Genomic DNA, 17,764 nt, shown 5'->3' with positions numbered 1-17,764 from the left:
CAGATTCAAGATATTGGCTATCATTCATAAACTTGCTGGCGGTAAGGAGAACCCGTGCGGGAGAATACTGCCGTCGGTAGTTTAGCCTTCTGGGTGGTTATTCATAAAAATTGTGCCTGGTGCTATAGCAGTGCGGAGGTTTTCTGGAGAATGGTGTCGGCAGGCGGGCGGTAGGCATGCAGAAACAGAAAAGCTGCCCGATTCCCTCCATGCGCTGCTCTCTCTTCTGCTGCTTGGGAGGTCCATCCCATTCACTTACAAGTACTCCGCAAGCTTCCCGCTACATCCAGGGGATCGGTAATCCCCTTCCGCATACCGCTATGCGGAAATGTTTATGAATGGACATTTTGCTACTTTTTCTGGATAACTGCGTATCAACACCGCACAAGGCGGTAAGTTATCACTCTGCACAGGAATGTCGGCTCCGCATGCGGAAAGAGCCTTTATGAATCGACATTTTGCAATGTGGTCGGTAAAGTCAGCGGTATTAAGCATTTCCGCATGCGGGAATGCTTTATGAATGATAGCCATTGTGTCTGACCTACAAATCCGTCCACAAAACCTGTCCAACCTACATTTCTGATCTTACTCAGAGATAAACACCAAGCCGCTTACTCCGCTCCTCCAATGAACTTCGCCTGACCGTCCCCCGCATCACCCAGTCCCATGCACACCTCCAAGACTTCTCAAGAGCCGCTCCAACACTATGGAACTCCCTACCTCTACCCATTAGGGCAGCCCCCTCCTTGACCACCATCAAGAAGGCCCTCAAAACTCACCTTTTCACTCTGGCCTACCACCCCTCACAACTGCTCTAAACCCACAGCTGAACTCTGGTCCCCTACCTCTCGTGTCCCTACCTCTCCCTCTAGATTGTAAGCCTTTGGGAAGGGTCCTCCTCCTTTTGTGTCCTACCTGATCATGCACCTCTATTACTGTAAACCCATGCTATGCATTTGAGTGAACCTAACTTGCCTAATCTCCATGCTCCATCCAGTGACTGACTAAGCATTACCTTGTACTCATACTGTGCTGCATGATCTGGTTTTCTTGTATTCCTGTATTGTCATATTGCTGTAGGTGACCCTGTTGGCGCTTTATAAATACAATAAATAATAATAATCCCCCATGAAGAGATGGACTAGTTCAAAACTTCGTCAGTTCTGTCAGATTTCTACTGCCTACTGTAAGTGACAGCCACATAGGAGAAAAGTAATGTATGGCTCATTTTACTCTGGAAGAAACATACTTTTTAGTTGTATGCGTTTACATGTATTTTAAATTTTACAATTGTTCGCAATAGCGGTCATTTAAGTAAGAAGCTTCTTTTATTTAATGTTTTTCTTTTGATAATATTAACTGATCTAACTTAAACATATGATGAATCTAGGCATTGGCATCCTACAAACCTGGATTTTGGCCAAGTATTTTGTTTCTGAGCAAACAAAAGAAACTTAGAAATCATACATCTAAAAGGTGATAAAGTGATACTTTAAATAGAGTTTAACCCCCTATGTTGCACTTCCTATGAGGATGACACTGCATCTGTTTACCTGCTGGGCATTCTGATTCCCGCGGCCATGGGAGGGTTTTTTTCGCCCAATTTGTTTTTAAAATCCTGTAGCTAGCCTAGCGCTAGCTACATGATTCTCCCCGTTCAGCTCCTTCCCTCCCACCCTTCTGATCGCCGCCGGCGATCACGCCCATAAGAAAATCCCGTTCTGAACGGGATTTCCTTGAGGGCTTCCCCCGTCACAGGGACTCCCGATCCACCCCAAAGTGCAGCCTGGTGGCGTTTGGCCAGGCTGTGCACGGGGTCTGCGGGGGGGGGCCCTCGTTCGCAGCGGGTAGCGGCGTGTCAGCGCGATTGGGTAGGACACGCAGCAAGCAAAGTGCTTGCTGCGTGTTTAAAAAAAAAATTATTCAAATCGGCCCAGCGGGGCCTGAACGGTGCCCTCTAGCGTCTCTGGACGAGCACAACTCATCCAGAACGCTAGGGAGGTTATTAATAACTGCACAGGTGATGCACGTGGAATAAGAAAAAAGATTATCCTCAGCGCTCTATTGCACTCCTGCACACTGAAGCCTGCAGACACCTTGTGCTAAATATTGGAGACAGTGACAGTCACCAAAACACATATATGCAATAGTCAGGGCTTAGTTAATACACTGGGGTTGGGGGGGGGGGGGGTGGTACACTTTATTGCAACAACTCAAAATCATTAAAAGAAAACACAAACTTACATTGTGGGTCCATGCACACTGGACCCGCATCAATTGCACAATAACCAGTAAGGTGCTAAGAAATTCACCAGACTGTTGATGGCGGCAAGCCGAAACCTGGTCAAGAAGAACGGCCATTCTATTTAATGAACTACAGTATGGTGACTTGCTTAGCACTTTATTGGTTATTGTACAATAGTGTATTCTATTTTAAAGCAAAATGGTCCAGTGTGCATGGACCCACGATGTGAGTTTGTGTTTTCTTAATTCTTCTTTTAATGATTTTGAGTTGTTGCAATAAAGTGTACCCCCCTGTGTATAAACTAAGCCCTGACTCCTGCATATGTGTTTTTGGTGATGGTCACGGTCTCCAGTATTGAGCACAAGGTGTATGCAGGCTTCACAGTGTGCAGTAGAGAGCACTGTGGATTATCTTTGACATACTGTTCAATTGTGGAGTGCTGCTGATTATGAATAAATCTGTGCTTATATTACATCTACATACTACCAGACACACATGGAATAACGTTTGTTATATTCTTGTAATGCATAGAGGTATTTTTTCTCCTCCTTACAAGAGACTGGTTTTGTTTGTCATAGGTTATATTTCCATTGATCTTCTAAAGAAATTCCCAGGAGAGCTGCATGATTTCACCCCCGACTCCTCAGGATATAATGTCTGTTATATGCGAGCCACTGTAGACAACCTGCATGGGATAAAACATGAGAAAAACAAAATAGACATATTGTAATGTTACAGGCCATTTTCTAGGTGTCAGGTTGTGCGGTGGAATTCTGATTTGTTGTCCTTGGTTTCTGTTTTACAAGGATAAATGAAATAAATTGAAATGTGAAAGAAAAAAAAACTTTGGGAAACATTAAAGGCAATCTTGCAGGAGAGATTAGCCACATGTCCGAATAATAACTTTTTCCAGTTAATGCATTATAGTGTTCTTTTTAAATTAGGTCTCAATCTTTTGTGGTCACTGCAGAACGCAGTCACATACTTTGTAAGAAATGAGGATTGGATTCTAATCTCCACCGTCATTGGTTGCTGAGGGTGACAGTGTTACCTACCCCACCTGGTTGTCAGTAACCAGTACGATAATTTTAAAGTTTCAGTAGCTGGAACTAGTGCGCCTTTATTTTAGAATACTGTACACTACAACACATCAGATATGCAAGCAATCGGTTTCCCCTATATGGCGTAAGACAAAAGAGGATGACCGGAACAACCACCTGACTCCCTAAGTTTCCCTATAATCTGCACGAACATCCAATTTTGGGATGTACAGTACTGGAGGGAAAAAAACAAAAGACAAACGGGAGCCCAAATGGTGCAGTATGTCACAAGCATTGGGTATAAAAAAGTACTTTATAGAAGGGTACTCCCAAAGGTGGGTTGCAAAGGGGGCAACCGACCACTTCAGGCAGGTGGAGTGCTTTAAACCTGACTCCACTCAGGTCTACCAGCAGTCCTGGACTCGGTCGCTCTCTTAGCAAAAAAAAACCTACGCCCCTTGGATAGGTGCGCAAGGCTCCCCTCCCAGAAGGGTGGGGGGAGTAAGGTACAGTAGAGGGTAAAAAGGCGCCCAATGTATATAAAACACTTTAAAAATCAAAATGAAAAAAAAGGATGAGGTGGCTTAACTCACTTTAAGTAAGGAAGTTTAATTGAATATTAAGCACAGGCAACGTGTTTCGTGGGACTATGCCCACTTCCTCAGGCCAAATAAAAGTGCCCTAGCAGTCTGTATGCCGCATTCGGGGCGCCTCTCTACTACCCTCTACTATCCAATTTTGGGATTTGTGAATTTGGAATCGGACCCTGGCCTTATGATTCAACCTTAAGTGTTCAATTAGGAAAACCAATGTGCCACAGAGGAAAGTGCTAGTGCAAAAGCATATGCTCATGGACAATCAAAGCTGGATACGCTTATGTATGGTACTGTACCATTAATAAACAGACCAGCATCTAAATGCAAGAAAAGGGCGATTGCACTTATAAATAAATACTGATGGCGCATACCCAGGTTTGGATGGAAAGGTTCACTGCAAGATATAAATTCAGACTGGGAAAGGGTGGTGGGATGCTCTATTTGCGGCCTGGTCCGTATGACCACTTCGTCTGGAGCCGAGGTGGACGTCATGACAGTAGCACTGCTGTTAGATTTAGGTATCAACAGTCAACCCCTTCCTCTCTCTAAAGGTTATCACTACCTAGTAACAGAGGCTAAAGGTGGGTACACGTCAGATAAGTCTTTGGAAAATGAAAGATCACAGACCAATTTTACCCCCTTTCATGTAGTATGAGAGCCATACCTTCACAGTCTATTCTATGGAGCTGAACTCCCCATCAGATAAAAATCTTTGCTAGATGCTGCACACACAGATGCTGTACAGACACAAAAGATCAGTATCTGCAAAAGATCAATTCCTGCAAAATGCATTCATAGTCTATGACATCTGCAGATCCCATACACACCTTGTTTAATGGACATTCATCTGCAGATCAGACAATTATCTGCCGATCTGAAGATCCAACCTGGTGGATCTGATCTACAGATAATTGTCCGTTAAACAAGGTGTGTATGAGATCTGCAGATATCAGACTATGAATGCCTCTTGCAGGAATGGATCTTTTGCAGGAACAGATCTTTTGCAGATACTGATCTGTTGAATGTGTACAGCATCTGTGTGTGCAGCATCTTGCAAAGATTTCTGTCTGATGAGAAGTTCAGCTCCATAGAATAGACTGTGTAGAGTATGGCTCTCATACTACATGGAAGGGGGTAAAATTGGTCTGTGATCTTTCATTTTCCAAAGACTTTTATCTGACGTGTGTGCCCACCTTCAGAGGGACCAGCAAAGGACCACAGAGGCAAGGGGCAGGAGGAGGTGTTGTAAAATAGTTTAGGGAAATGGTTGGGCTTCTCCTTCTGAACAAGTGAAACCTCATTTTCTTCAAAATGCAATCTATATCCTATTGACCTTTTGCAAATCTAGGGATATAAAACTAATTTTGTCTAGTATTTATATTGAGAGATTATGGGAGATTGACCAATGTTAGGCAAGATAGGGTCCAGTTGATGGGCTGACAGCAGAGCCATCAGCCTCAGGTGTAGAAACAGTGGGGCTGGGGGGTCAAAGCTGCATCTTCCTGGGTTAGGTCACCAATTATTAAAGGATACCCGAAGTGACATGATGAGATAGGCATGTATGTACAGTGCCTAGCACACAAATAACTATGCTGTGTTCCTTTTTTTCTTTCTCTGCCTGAAATAGTTAAATATCAGGTATGTAAGTGGCTGGACTCAGTCCTGACTTAGACAGGAAGTGACTAGTGTGACCCTCACTGATAAGAAATTCCCCTTTTTATCTCTTTTTTGTTCTCTGAAGCTAATTTATGCTAGGAGAGCATTTTATAGTTGGAATTTCTTATCAGTGAGGGTCACACTGTAGTCACTTCCTATCTGAGTCAGGAATGAGTCAGCCACTTACATACCTGATATTTAACGCTTTCAGACAGAGAAAGAAAAAAAAGGAGCACAGCATAGTTATTTGTGTGCTAAGCACTGTAAATACACATGTCTATCTCATCATGTCACTTTGGGTATCCTTTAAATCTTCCACTAACAAATCAATTCTGAAAGGGTTTTGCAACATAGTGGCTTTTGCTGCATCAGTCATCGCTGAATCTTTAACTGTGATTCATCAGCATCTTTCAGTAACAGGTCATTAGTTATTGGGTGTTCCTGTAAGATGGCAGTGGTCATTGTGGCAGTGGTAACTCAGTTTCCTTTAATGGGTCATTGCCACTTTTCACATGGATCCAGATGCAATTAACATTTCTCCAGAGTTTTCTCACAGGGGAGGTTTCCTCACCTTACCAATAAAATATATATATTTGCCATCAGCAAACAAAATATGCTGTCTCCAGTTTAATATTACTTTTCCTAAAAGCCCCTACCAGCTGGTTGTTGAAAAGGTTTTCGTCATTTACAAAATATATCTCCCATAAGGAAACCAAGAAGTCAGCGAGGTTGGGAGCACACTTGTCTGTTTTCTGCATAGGAAAACTGAGAACCAATGTTAATCCATAAGGGCTCAGACACTAAGTGCTTTTATGAGCGCTTGCAATTGATTAGCCCTTTCTGAGCACTTTAAAAAAAAGTTCCCTTTCATTAACCACTTAAGTCTATCTGGACGGATATATCCATCCAGATAGACTGTGCTGCTGCCAATTTGCTGGGCGCGCGGGCTCCCGCCGCCCTCAGTTAGCCCCAAGATCAATGAATGGGAACATAGTTCCCAATCATTGATCTGAGTCTCTGGCAGAAAAAAATCGACAGTCTCTTATCAGAGGCCGTGGTCTTTCTGCACAGAATTTTTTTTTCCAGTAATTGTAGTTCCTGGAAGCAAGATCGTTCACTTCCAGGACTTTGACTGTGGCCAAATAGTAAAACTACACCCACATGCATTTTTTATTAAACAAACCCACAATATTACATTTAAAATTAACCGTTTACCTCCCACACCTAAAATTACCCAAATAAAAGTTTTAATTAAAAAACAAAACAAAAACACAACATAGTTACCTGAGGGTCTAAACGTTTTGAATATGCATGTCGAGAGTATATTACTATAATTTTTTAAATCATAAGCTTGTAAATAGTGATGGACACAAATTGAAAAAAATGCACGTTTATATCCAAATAAAATATCGGCGCCATAAATTGTGATAGGGACATAAATTTAAACGGTGTAATAACCGGGACAAATAAAATACATGGGTTTTAATTACGGTAGCATGTATTAATTTCAAACTATAATGGCCATAATGAGAAAATGATTTTTTCCATTTCTTTCTTAATCTCCCTATTAAAATGGATTTAGAATAAAATAATTCTTAGCAAAATGTATCACCCAATGAAAGCCTAAATGGTGGTGGAAAAAACTAGATATAGATCACTTCAATGTGATAATTAGTGATAAAGTTATTGGTGAATGGGAGGTGAACGTTGCTCGGATGCATAAAGTAAAACGACACTGAAGGCGGAAGTGGTTCAAATCGCTAATCAATCGCAAGGACTCAGAAAAGCGCTTATATAGTGTGTCTGAGCCCTTAAATGCGTTTTTTTCCCATGCAGAAAAAAACCCCAAGAGCAGCGAATCACTGTGTGCATTTTCTTTTAGCAATGTCATTAGTTTCTGTGAAAAAAAAAAAAAAAAAAAAAAAAAAAAGGGTTTTCCAACATACAGACACACATGGGGCTCGATTCACTAAACCGTGATAACTGATATCGCGGTTGCGCTACCATTTTGGGTTAACGCATGTCACATTTTGCGTGCACTAACGCAAAATTTCACGTGCAAAATGATCATTTTCGCAGGATAACGCCCAAGTTTTTGAACGCGTGTGTGTAAAACCTGAGCGCAACCGTGATAACAGTTATCACGGTTTAGTGAATCAAGCCCATGGTGGGCAGAAAACACATGCAGAAAAACATGCATAGAAAACTGATAAACAGGTGTGCTCCCAGCCTAAAATGAATCAGGATTCTAGTCCAGCAACACAAACTGAGCACTCAGTAATACATCCCATAATCGTCACACATATCACAAACATACAGTTTCACATTCCTAGGCTGTGCTCACAATGATGCACACATTAAGATTGTTCAATAGTAAATATCAGTTGAACAATACAACAGCCATGCACTACTCATTGTCTCCAAAAAACAATTAGAAAGAGCCCCACATAGATTTTGCAGATTTTACTTTGGGAAAGTTAAAGATCACTCACAACAAAATGAATCTGCAGTTGAGGAAAAAAAAAAATACACAAAAATCTGGCATAGCAGTGAAGTATAAGAAAATAATGGTTGACGAGTTTAGCAGGTTGTCACCTGTCCCACTGACCATCTTCCACTGTGCTGTTATCATGAGTGATAGATTGCTCGGTGTCTGCCAAGCTGAGACTTTTGGTTGAATCTTCTGCTGCAGTCCTTACAGCTGTATGGTTTTTCACCAGTGTGTGTCCTCCGGTGAACATTCAGGTAGGAGCTGTGCTTAAATTTTTTCCCGCAGTCACTGCAAGCAAATGGCCGCTGGCCAGTGTGAAATCTCTGGTGTGACACAAGCTGTGAAGTGGTAATAAAGCCTTTGCCACACTCGGCACAATAGTGAGGCGTCTCACCAGTGTGTGACCTCTGGTGGACGAGCAGGGCAGAGTACTGTCTGAATGCCTTACCACACTCATTACAACTAAACGGTTTTTCTCCTGTGTGGACTCTTTTATGCACAGTCAGGTAATTGGAGATGCTAAAGCGCTTGCCACATTCTTCACATTTATAGGGCTTTTCCCCTGTATGAATTCTATGGTGTTTTGACAGTGAAGACATGTGTGAGAAGCTTTTTCCACACTCACTGCAGTTATAAGGCCTTTCCCCAGTATGTGTAAGCTGGTGTCTTAGTAGAAGGGAGTTCTTTCTGAAGCACTTCCCACATTCACAACATTCATAAGGAGCTTCTCCAGTGTGCAGCTTCTGATGACTGGCCAAGTAAGAGGGGAAGAGAAAACTTTTCCCACATTCACCACAGCTATAGGGAGTCCTTTTACTGCAGATGTTTGAGGACTTGGTCCTCCTGTGACTGAGCTTCCCAGGAGTGTGGAGAAGAGGGTCCAGTATCTTCTCATTGTCACACGATCTGTATGTCTTTACACGTTGCCGGAGATTATAACCTGAGCTCTTAGGAAACAAATGATTTTTCACATTTCCCCATTCCTTGGGGTTCCTCTTCAGCTTTAAGGTTTTATGGTTTCTCCTGCCATTGATGCACTGGTTTTCTGTCTGGTCCCGTGAATAATGGTCCTCTTTAGAATCTGCTGGGGCATAATGGGGAAGCAGAAGTTAGCAAACAAGTAGTGGCAGGACAAAATTTGCCAAAAGCATAAGTAAAAGCATTGAAGTTTAAAGGACCACTATTGCAAAAATTTTGAATACATGTAAACACATACACATAAGAAGTATGTTTCTTCCAGAGTAAAATGAGCCATAAATTACTTCTCTCCTATATTGCTGTCACTTACTGTAAGCAGTAGAAATCTGACATTACCAACAGGTTTTGGGCTAGTCCATCTCTTCATGGGGGATTCTTTGCAAGGCTTTTATTCTTTATATATAAAAAAAAAAAAAAAAAAAAAAAAATACCCTGAAAAGGATTTATACAATGATGCTGGCCAGCCTCCCTGCACACTTTTTGGGGCGGTTAGGCAGGGCAACAGAATAGCCACACTGTTTATTGTTTAGTGGCCTATATATATATATATATATATATATATTTATATATATATATATATATATATATATATAATGAATGAATGAATGAATGAATGAATGAATTAGAGAGTGAGAGTGTGAGTGTGTGGTGAGTGAGTGAGTGAGTGAGTGAGTGAGTGAGTGAGTGAGTGAGTGATGTGAGTGAGATGAGTGAGTGAGTGAGTGAGTGAGTGAGTGGAGTGAGTGAGTGAGTGAGAGAGAGAGAGAGAGAGAGAGAGAAAACAGGTGCAGGGAGTTAGGGACAGCATTATTGCTTCATAGGACTTTACCACATCCTTATTCCACAAAGGGGATATTTGTCCCTGTTGGAAATATTTGCTTCCTGTTAGTACAGGAAGTGAAAAATATATTTCTACACAGAGAAACGACATGAAATTTGAAAACAAGATTTAACTCCTTTCTACTGTGACCAAAACTCAAACATAATTCTTCAGATTTGGACTTTAAAGTGAGAATATTTTCATCTTACAGCGCTACGGAACAGGATTGTGCTATATAAAATCATTTTAAGGGGTGCACCTCACTAATATGTCACTTACCTGTTTCATAATGTTTGCTATTACTCTGTTCTGTCTTAATTCCCAGACAAGGCTTTAATCCCTGAAGAAGTTTTGATATTATATTTGGCTCTCCATTTACATAACCTGGAAAATAAACAAATGATTTTAATTCTAATGCAAAACCGCATTACAATAGACTGTTTACCATCCATACGAATCAATTAACCAACACCAAAACTGTCAACAGTTTGCCATACATAAACAGATGCTTATTAGTAATGATCAAAGCCCAACAACTAAAACTAACTATCTCTTAGGCTGCCATTTCACTTGTGCGGTGTGGAATCGCCGGGAAATCACCGCAGACGAAATTGCATGCGGGTGCGATTTTGCATGCGTTTTTTCCCGCGATTTCGCATAGGGTAGTAGGTGGGCGATTTTAACCATGTCACTGCCTGTGTAAATTAACATTACCTCCTATGCGAAATCGCGGGGAAAACGCATGCCAAAACCGCATGCGATTTCCCTATTAGATACATTGTATGCGATTCGCTTAGCGGTGTGCGCACACAAAAACGCTCTTCACAACGCACAAGTGGAAATAGGCCCATCCACTTGTATTGGCTGTGCGAATCCGCATGATATAGTGGAAATGAGCCCTTATGCTAGCCATACTAAAATGTGCCTAACCCTAAATTATACTCACCTCCTGTCCTATTCAGTGCCTGGTGTTCAAGCTATATGATTGCTGAGCGCTGGCACCAAAGTAATGCTGGGAATACACGGGTCGTTTTTTTCCGCTACATTCTCCGCTCAATCGATTTTGCCATTCGATAGCAAGGTATTTTTATTAAGGATCATCAAAGGGTTTTGACATTTTCAAGAAAATGGATACAAATCTGGGAACAATTTCACATCTGTTTTATGTTTATTAAATGTGTGGTTGCTTGTACCACTCTGACTACAGATAGTCATTTACATTCCAAGCCACTGCTAAAATATCTATTCCAGCAAATCACAAAACTGAGTGAATGTAAAGATGAAAAGGTTTAACTTGAAATTCAATTCATTACTTTAATGTTTGGAAGTACATGGCAGACACGCCTGTCACCTTTGCATACCTAGCAGAAGCAGTGGCGTAGCTAAGGATCTATGGGCCCCAGTGCAAGTTTTACATGCCCCCCCCCCCCCCCCCCCCCCCAAGCACTCTATAAATTGCAATTGATACGGCACACCAAAACCTGCCAAGGATTTCCACAGCGTAAGGTGCAAGTAGGGGGATGGGAAACTGTTATTGTTTACTACTATTTAAAGCATCTATAGAAGTGATCATTACCAGAACAGGGACAATAGAGAGCTAAAACTGTGCTTTAGGGAGAGCCCCTCTGACCCAAGGGCCCCGATGCAGTCGCTACCTCTGCAACCCCTATTGCTACGCCACTGAGCAGGAGGTTACTCACCAAGGGACTGCAGAACACTGTAGTTGTCTAGCATTACATGCCTGTATAGATCCTGCTGCCCTTTATTAAGCCAGTCCCATTCCTCTTCAGAAAAATAGATGGCTACATCATCAAACTGGACTGGCTGAAATGGAGGAGAAAGGTGTTATTTTCCTGTAGGACCTCAGCCTCCGGATAATCCCTCTATACATCAGCTTATCACCTTCATCAGTTCTTTTGTTCTGTCTACTTTCGTAGCTTTCTTGTTGGGTCCCTTCCATCTTTTCAGACATTTCCTCTTGCGCCCAGGTTGAGGCATGTCCTGTAGACAGCAAGTTTCAAAAATATCCTTTAATCATGAAAATATTAACCTAAGCCAAATATTTGTTAAGAGTAATAAAACAACATATTAAATGACACCTGAAGTGAGAGCAATATGGAGGCTGCCATATTTATTGCTATTTAAACAATGCAGATCACCTGACTGCAGTAGTGTCTGAACCACACACCTGATACAAGCAAGCAGCTAATCTAGTCAAACATGATATGCATGCTGTATTAGGCCTGGAACCCACTAGTGCAATTGCATTTCCTGTCGCTTAAATCGCTGTACAGTAAACTGTACAGCGCTTCTGATTAGCATTTTTTAATTTAAATAAACGTTATTATACTTACTGGCTGTTGGATGTCCGGCTTCCATCCATAGCCCCCCCCCCCACCCCTAAAGGAAAAGGTCATAAGAGTTTCTCTAGGACCAATCAGAGAAGCGCCTGTGACCTCTTCTGCTAGAGGCAAGGCACACGGAAAGTATGATTACATTTATTTAAATTCCAAATTGTTGCAAAGCGATTTTGCAGCGCTACTATACACAGCATTGAGCGCAAACATGCTGAAAATGCTGCATGTCCTGCAATTGGGATTACCCCCAATTAAAAATCGCACTAGTGAGATCGCCACAACTCATTTCAATTGGCAAAGCGTTTGCAATTGTCGGTGGTCAATTGGCAAACGCTTTGCCAATTGTCGGTGGTCCCAAAACACTGCCAAAATAGTGCTAGTGGGTCCCAACTCTTGGGGCTAGTTGACACCAAAATCGCTAAGCATAATCGCAAATGCTTGGCGCTTTTTGAAGTGATTTGCAGTAGTGATTTCCAGCATGTGTCTAGCAATTCTTTCATTCATGCCTAGCGATTTTGGAGTGTTTACGTTTAGTGATTTTTGTAATTCTTGTGGCTAAACAGGAGGTAACAAAACATAATGGGCTTCATTCACTAAGACAAATAACATTCCTTATCCGAGTTAACATGCCTTAGCAGAGTAGCATAGTGAGCGCTACAAATTCGCAGGGGCTCAGTGCAGGACAAGTGGAGCGCTCGTCATTGCCAATTAGCAGGCATAAGTTTGTAGTGCTCGCTATGCTACTCAGATAAGGCGTGTTAACTCTGATAAGGAGTTTTAATTCGGATAAGGCATGCTATTTGTCTTAGTGAATCAAGCCCAATATTTTTTTTTTCAAATTGGACTTGTAGTTTGAGAAAATAGATTTTTAAAAAATTCAAAGAAAAAATTGCTTTTAAACTTGTATAAACAGGTACAGAGGGAAGAGGTGACACAGAGGGGGATACTGGAGGCACATGGGAACACAGGAGCTACAGGGGACAGAGATAGCACATTGTTTCGACTTAACAGATTCAGGTTGAGAACGAACCTACAGTCCCCATCTCGTTCGTTAACCAGGGACTACCTGTAATAGCAAACAAAAGTCCCATACATTCCACAACATGAAGTCCTTTTCCTCCGCTGCCAGTGTTTCAAGGTCCCTCTTCTTGCATATCACAGTACACCTCTACCACACCCAATCAGAAGATACTCACCAGATGTGATGACCAGCAGGGTCTACAGTAGAAGCACTTTAGGGATATTCCCAGGTCATCTCTTGACTTGCACAGTATCTGACTGTAGGAGGAACTGTAGGAAGTATACTTTGACCTGGAAATGAACAGCTTTTGGCAAAGAAAAAGCTTTGAAAATTTTAAACAGAGCTTACAGTTTTCCTATAATTCACATTTAGGTGTAATCGCCTCCAAAATGCTGCAGGGACTGCGTTTGGGGGAATAAATAAATAAATCACATCGCTGTGGTGTAAACAAGCCCATAGAAACACATTAGCCAAGCGGTTTTTGAAATGTTGGCACTTTTTAAAGCGCTCAAAAGCAGGGGCGTATCTGGGTAACATGGAGCCTATGGCAAACACTGAAATTGAGCCCCCTTATCCACGGTCAGCGCCCCTTTCCTTGTAAGAACTGCACCCCTTCTTGCATACATGTTATGGTTGCTTGTGTTTTTGGGTGCAGAATATTGCTGAAGTTACTTTTTTGGAAATATCTCTTCTTATTCCCTCTTTGTTCTCTTTTCTAACACTAAGCTAAGTGCGCACTACATGCATAAGTTAAGTAGCCATGTTCCCCAGATAACAGACTAAAATTGATCTGTGGTCTGAGAGATGAGGAAGGCACTGGAGTAGGCACAGGGGCACAGCACAGGGGCAGTCATGGCACCCATGGTGCTGTGGAGCCTATGGCATGAGCCATGCCTGCACCCCTCTAGATACGCCTCTGCTCAAAAGTGCTCCTGGTGTGAACCAGCCCTTAGAGACAGAGGATCAGCGGGACAGCCAGGCAATTTGCATAGTTTAACCGCTTGCCGACCGCATCACGCCAATGAGCGTGGCTGCGGCAGCAGCCCCAGGACCGCCTAACGCCGATCGGCATAAGGTCCTTGAGGCGTGATGTACGGGAGATTGCGCACACATCCCTGCTCTGACGATGGAGCTCCGCTCCACCTTCAGTCTCCCTGCGGTAATTGCTGGACAGGGTTGCGTATAGAGGACTAAGCAGGAAAGCCAGGCAGAGATTGGCAGATTGAAGCAAATCTGGTTAAATATCCTCTCTCCTCTGCTCCAATAACCATTGCAGATCTGCCCTGTCCTGTACTGCAGCTTGTCTCCTCTGGCTGCACAGGTCAGGACATGGTACATGTGCTTGGGTGTGGCAACTGGAGTGCAGTAAGGAGAGAACCATGATCCATTCTAGAATGGGAAAGGCAAGAACAATCATACTGGACATGCTTCCAACTGCTGTTCTCTGTGTGATAGAAGGTAGGATGGATCACTAGACCAGCAGGTAAAATCGTGAGGGGTGGAGACGGGGTCCACTAAACCACCAGAGAAACTATACCGGGAGTAAGAGAACTACTAGATCACCACAGAAAACTACAGTGTGGACGGGAAAAAAAAAAAAAAAAAAAAAAAAAAAAAAACACAAAATAAAAATTATAAGGTGGAGGGGGAAATCACCAGACAGAACTATAAAGGGCCCATTTCTACTGGCTGTGTTTGCATTTTTAAAACGCATTCTGGAAAGATTCTTATTCACTTGAATGAGAATTGCTGCAAGTTTTTGTGGCAAACTCAACTGAAGTGAATTAGAATCACTCCAGAATGCATTTTTAAAAGGAGGCAAGAGGACAGTCCCGTGGCCCAACTGCAAACGTCCCACGGACCAGCAGTGGGCTGCGGACCACAGGTTGGGGACCCCTGCTTCAAAGGACAACTGTAGTGAGAGTGATATGGAGGCTGACATATTTAATTCCTCTTAAACAATACCAATTGCCTGGCAGCCCTGCTGATCTATTTGGCTGCAGTAGTGTCTATAGCACACCAGAAACAAGCATGCAGCTAATCTTGACAGATCTGGCAATAACATCAGAAACACCTGATCTGCTGCATGCTTGTTCAGGGTCTATGGCTAAAGGTATTAAGCCTCCTCTACACGGTACAATTTTCTATCAGATCCATTACTCCAGGTATGTCAAACCAGTCCTACGAGGGCCACACATTTTTGATACAGCTGAAATGAATTGAAGGGTCTGAATCAGGAAAGGTGTGGTCCATCAGGTAGAACACATTCCTCTCTTTCTTAATCCATCCTAAACACTGGCATGGATCTAGCCCCTCCAGGGCTGGAGTTCGACTCGTGTATTAGACGGATCTATAGAGGCAAAAGATCAGCAGTATAGCCGGACAACTAGTATAGCTGTAAGGGAATAAATATAGCAGCCTCAATGCCCATCTCGTTCAGTTGTCTTTTATGTACTATAATTGGCCAAATAATGTGGCTGGAATAACCTACCATTATGTTTTTGGAATGTGGGAGCTAACTGGAGTGTCTAATAGACACCTCGGAACAAACAACCCTTCATGTACACATGTCCTAGCCAGGAAGTTGGATTCTGACATGGCATGTTTTTTTCTTGCTCTACACAAAATATAAAGTGCTGTGAGCTGAATCAGAACTTTGCATTAAGAAAACAAATGATTGACTACAAACCATTCAAACAATCAATTATCTATCAGGTAGTTAATAAACAGTATCTGAACCTATAGAAAATAAATAAGTACAATAGTTACTGGATACTTTTTTCTAACCACAACATTCTAATGTCATCTCATTTGTTTCACACATGCATAAAAGCACTCATCCAGGAGACAATGCAGCACAGCACACAATAAATATCTGTGATATTACACAATCATTTGCTCATACCTCTTTTATGGAAAAGATTCCCTAATCTGCAACAGCCAAAAGGACCACAGCAAACCTGATGAGACCTGAACTCTGTAAGTGCAAACAAGCATGTAACAGGAAGGGGTTGACAGCACTTCTGCCTTGTGCATCATGGGAAATGTAGTTTCAACTGCAATCAATAATACACAGGGTCATTCAGAGATCAGTCATATGATTATCTCTGTGTCAGCCAAACGCCTTGTGCAGAGAAGGATGATGTGTAGCACAGGTGACAGAATTTTCCATGTTTCCATATGGATCAGTTGTTGTGGTTTAAGGCTTTGTTCACATCTAAGATCGAAATAGCTGACACCAGCGATTTAACATTTTTTGGGTAATCCCCCCCCCCCCCCCCCTCCTGGCACGCAAGTGGGTGGTGCTATATTTTTAAAGCGCTTTTCTAAGCGTTTTTGCGGAGCTATTTGTATTTTTTCACTTCCTGACGCAAGTCAGGAAGTGAAGGCTTTGATCCAGAAATGAATAAATACAATGTATTTATTCATCAAAGCGCTGGGGAAATTGCTATACAAAGTGTTTTTTCAAACGCTCTGCGATTTCCCTATACCTTGTATTGAGCAAAAATGCTCAGAAAATGGTACAGGCAGGGCAGATCGGAAACGAACCGCACAGATGAGAACACTCTCATAGGGAATCATTGCACAAGCTTTTTAGGGCGATTTTCCAAATCGCCGGTGCTTGAAAAAAGGGCAAAAACGCCCTAGAAGTGAACAAGCCCTAACTGAAAGTTTGTTCATAGTGCACTGTTGAATGAATTTTCTTGTGTGTTGTGAACCCAATACATACAAAAGCGCATGAACATACATAAAGCTCTATTCACAATCATTTTCTGCATGCGGAAATGCACTTGCGGTAAATTCCCGACTGAAAAAAGACCATCTTGACATTCACAAATTTTTAAGCAGGATTATTTACCACATGTGTAAAATTGTACGTATTGTTTACCCGCATGCGTAAAAAATGCGGTAAAAATCCGTAAAAGTTGGTAAATCCCGCAAAAAAAATTAAAATTCTTAATTTCTGACTTAACTACTGTTTTTTTTTATCACCTACTAGTACTTGGTGATATATTTTGCTTCCCATTGTCTGGAGCCTTGAGTACTGTGTTTGCTGAACTTACATTTTGTATTTTTATGCCACTTTTTTTCCGCACGGTTTCAGCATGTTCACAATGTAATTACGCATGTTTCCCAAATTTTTTTACGCATTGTTCCCGCATGCGGGAAACGTGGAACATTTTTAGTGAATGTGGAAAAAAAATGCGGAAATTATCACTGTCGGTAATATAGCGGTAAAAAATCTCTTACCGCAAGTAGAGTTGGGCCGAACGGTTCGCCTGCGAACGGTTCCATGCGAACTTCAGTGGTTCGCGTTCGCGTCCCGCAGGCGAACCTTTGCGGAAGTTCGGTTCGCCCCATAATGCACATGGAGGGTCAACTTTGACCCTCTACATCACAGTCAGCAGGCCCAGTGTAGCCAATTAGGCTACACTAGCCCCTGGAGCCCCACCCCCCCCTTATATAAGGCAGGCAGCGGCGGCCATTACGGCCACTCGTGTGCCTGCATTAGTCAGAGTAGGGCGAGCTGCTGCAGACTGTCTCTCAGGGAAAGATTAG

The 17,764-nt window shown here is 42.3% G+C and overlaps 2 protein-coding genes across 4 annotated transcripts in view; one reads left to right on the top strand and one right to left on the bottom strand.

Annotated features, from left to right (window-relative positions):
- The window catches only part of TERB2 (telomere repeat binding bouquet formation protein 2), a 38,062-nt gene extending 34,939 nt beyond the window's left edge, over positions 1 to 3,123 (top strand). For both annotated transcript variants that reach the window (XM_068272565.1, XM_068272564.1), the window contains exon 7: positions 2,824 to 3,123. In XM_068272565.1, the coding sequence (XP_068128666.1) occupies positions 2,824 to 2,975 (152 nt within the window). In that variant the 3' untranslated portion in view covers positions 2,976 to 3,123. The remainder of the gene's footprint in view (positions 1 to 2,823) is intronic.
- A 4,862-nt stretch (positions 3,124 to 7,985) lies between these two features.
- LOC137563319 (zinc finger protein 879-like) lies at positions 7,986 to 16,212 on the bottom strand. Of its 2 annotated transcripts, none has more exons than XM_068275624.1 (6): positions 16,110 to 16,212; positions 13,380 to 13,508; positions 11,729 to 11,827; positions 11,527 to 11,650; positions 10,106 to 10,210; positions 7,986 to 9,112 (listed from the first exon to the last, which is right to left on the bottom strand). In XM_068275624.1, the coding sequence occupies exons 3-6, from the start codon at positions 11,822 to 11,824 to the stop codon at positions 8,166 to 8,168; spliced, it is 1,272 nt and encodes a 423-aa protein (XP_068131725.1). In that variant the 5' UTR covers positions 11,825 to 11,827; positions 13,380 to 13,508; positions 16,110 to 16,212; the 3' UTR covers positions 7,986 to 8,165. The 2 variants fall into 2 exon arrangements, with proteins under 2 accessions (XP_068131725.1, XP_068131726.1); XM_068275625.1 differs by having other exon boundaries at positions 7,986 to 9,109.
- Positions 16,213 to 17,764: the final 1,552 nt, after the last annotated feature.

Source organism: Hyperolius riggenbachi, chromosome 3 (assembly GCF_040937935.1).
Source record: "Hyperolius riggenbachi isolate aHypRig1 chromosome 3, aHypRig1.pri, whole genome shotgun sequence".
NCBI lineage: Eukaryota > Metazoa > Chordata > Amphibia > Anura > Hyperoliidae > Hyperolius > Hyperolius riggenbachi.
The sequence above is the reverse complement of the archived record's forward strand: the minus strand, read 5'-3'. Positions and strand labels throughout refer to the sequence as shown.